Source organism: Carlito syrichta, unplaced genomic scaffold (genome assembly GCF_000164805.1).
Source record: "Carlito syrichta isolate Samal-C Ts95f unplaced genomic scaffold, Tarsius_syrichta-2.0.1 Scaffold308900, whole genome shotgun sequence".
Classification (NCBI taxonomy): domain Eukaryota; kingdom Metazoa; phylum Chordata; class Mammalia; order Primates; family Tarsiidae; genus Carlito; species Carlito syrichta.
This window is the reverse complement of record NW_007252996.1, coordinates 449-2,947: the sequence shown is the minus strand read 5'-3', so window position 1 is coordinate 2,947 and position 2,499 is coordinate 449. Positions and strand designations below refer to the sequence as shown.

The 2,499-nt window shown below is 53.5% G+C and overlaps 1 protein-coding gene across 1 annotated transcript in view; it reads left to right on the top strand.

Moving 5' to 3' along the window:
- CMTM8 (CKLF like MARVEL transmembrane domain containing 8) overlaps positions 1–1,912 on the top strand; it is a gene marked incomplete at its 3' end in the record, with an annotated part of 9,711 nt that extends 7,799 nt beyond the window's left edge. The window contains exon 3 of the mRNA XM_008066385.1: positions 1,796–1,912. Coding sequence (XP_008064576.1) covers positions 1,796–1,912 — 117 coding nt within the window. The remainder of the gene's footprint in view (positions 1–1,795) is intronic.
- Between the last annotated feature and the right edge of the window lie 587 nt (positions 1,913–2,499).

Here is a 2,499-nt window from a genome sequence, read left to right as displayed (position 1 = left end):
TACCACGCCCGGCTGATTTTTAATTTATTGTAGAGATGAGGTCTCATCAAGTTGCCCAGGCGGGTCTCAAAACCCGTGGGCTCAGGCAATCCACTCACCTCAGCCTCCCAAAAGGTCTGCCCACTTTTTAATGGGACTGTTTGTTTTTTCCTTTTGGCACATTTGAGTTTCTTATAGATCCTAGATGTTAGGCCTTTGTCACATATACAATTGGCAAATATTTTTTCCCATTCTGTGGGTTGTCTCCCTGCTCTCTTTTTTTTTTTGAGTTGGAGTCTCACTCTGTCACCCAGACTGGAGTGCAGTGGCTGCTCCCGGCCACCGCAGCCTCCACCTGCTGGGCTCCGGCGATCCTCCCGCCTCAGCCTTCCAAGTAGCTGGAACTACAGGCGTGCGCTACCACGCCCGGCTAATTTTTTGATTTATTGTAGAGATGAGGTCTCGCCAAGTTCCCCGGGCGGGTCTCGAACCCGCCGGCTCAGGCAATCCACTCACTTCAGCCTCCCAAAGCACGGGATTACAGGCTGAGCCACTGAGCCCGGCTGATGATTTTTTTTTTAAGTAAGACTTTTTTTAATGCACAGATGTGTGTCTAGACCAAAAGCAAACAAACAAGACCCACAACCAACAATCACACTGGGTCACCCAGAGAGCCCAGTGCTGCTCTGGGGACATGTTTCTAGTGGCAGGTGAGCATCCTAGGCAGCTGAGCCCCGGGTCTGACCCTGATGGCCAGACGCGGTGGCTCACACCTGTGATCACGGCACTGTGGGAGCTTACCTTAAAGGCTAAGTGTCCTAGCCAGAAAAAATATGAGCAAAGGGCAGGAGTGGTAATGGGCATACAACCCCTCTCAGAATGCTGAGACCTGAAGCCAAGGCAGGAGGATTACCTGAGGCCTGGGCAAAAGAGCAAGCCCTCCTCTCCCCAAAATGAGAAAAAAGGGGGGAGGGGTGGAATGCCGGAGCCTGCGCTTGGAAAATTTTACATACATTTTTTTTTCCTCTGTGAAGGAAAAGATTGCTTCCTCTTCTTTCTTTTGCCCAGTCCTCTGTCTCTCTGAATTGCCAAGGGAACCATGTTTGAGCACAGGTATCTGTCTGCTCCCTGAGATGCCCCTCCCTCACCCGTGTTCGGCCAGGACCGAGATTTACACATGTCAGAGTGTGGTGTCCTAGACCTTCAATATAACTGAAAGCCAAATACCGCCTGTGATTTACGTGACTCTCTTCTCTAAGAATAGGGGAAAATAAGGTGAAGCCGAGATGCAGACCCAAAGGGCTCACTAATAGCATCTGTGACCTCCCTTTTACTTAAGAGCACTGGCAGCTAGAAAGAGCAGCTCACCTAAATGTCCCTCCCTGCTTGGAGCATGGATTTGAGGTCAGCAGGGCCTGTTTTGGGGAGGCTGTCTCCCACCTCTGTGGCCGGGACACGGCTGAGGGCCAGGGCCTGAGATGAGGCACAGGGCATGGCCCCTGCTGCCTGCCTCAGCCGTCACCTCGGCAGGAGTCTGGAGGACCAAGGTTCGGGAATATACTGAAGACAGCAATGGCCGACAGGGCAGCGTGCAATCTGGGTGTCTCGTGGGGCTAGAAGGTGGCGTCTGGTACGAGCTGGCTAAAACCCTCTCCTCTGGCCTTCGCGGCCTCCGAGGCCCTGACAGCTGCCTTCTCGCGACACTGCCCCTGCCCCCTCCCCGGCAGGTGTCCACGGGGCTCTTCACCACACCTCTGAAGTCCACCGGGCGCCCAGGCCCTCCCTCCCCCTGACCCCCCTGTCTCTGTCCCCCCAGGGCCTGTGCTTTAACGGCAGTGCCTTCGTCTTGTACCTCTCTGCCGCTGTTGTGGACGCGTCTTCCGTCTCCCCAGAGAGGGACAGTCACAACTTCAACAGCTGGGCAGCCTCGTCGGTGAGTGAGTCCCCCATTCCCCTCCTCCTCCCTCCCAGAGGCCCGCCTGGGATCAGGGCCAAGTTACCCACAGGAAAAAGCACCCCTTGCAGTTGTGACAAATTGGGGCACTTGGCTGATTGGTTTGGAAACATCAGAAATGGTGGTGGGGGGAAGGTCCTGTTGGCCTCCAGTGGGAAGAGGGCTGGAAGACTCTGTCTGTGAGATGCCAAAGGACTGGGACGGGATAAGTATTTGAGAGAGAAACGTGCTCAAAGTAATTCTACTACCTACAGTTTATCAACGTGGGGGAAGGCTGCAGAGAATGAGCAGAACAGGATTCTATTTTTTTTTTTAAGCAGAAATATTTGTTTATGCAAACAAACAGAGAGCACTTAACAAAATACTTACCCATAGAGGCTCCTTCTGGAGCCTGGGATTGGGAAATGAAGGGGTGGAATGAGGAACTTATACTTTTTTTTTTTTTTAAGTTGGAGTCTCACTCTGTTGCCCAGGCTGGAATGCCGTGGCACACTCACGGCCACTGCAGCCTCCACCTGCCGGGCTCAGGTGATCCTTCCGCCTCAGCCTTCCAAGGAGCAGGAACT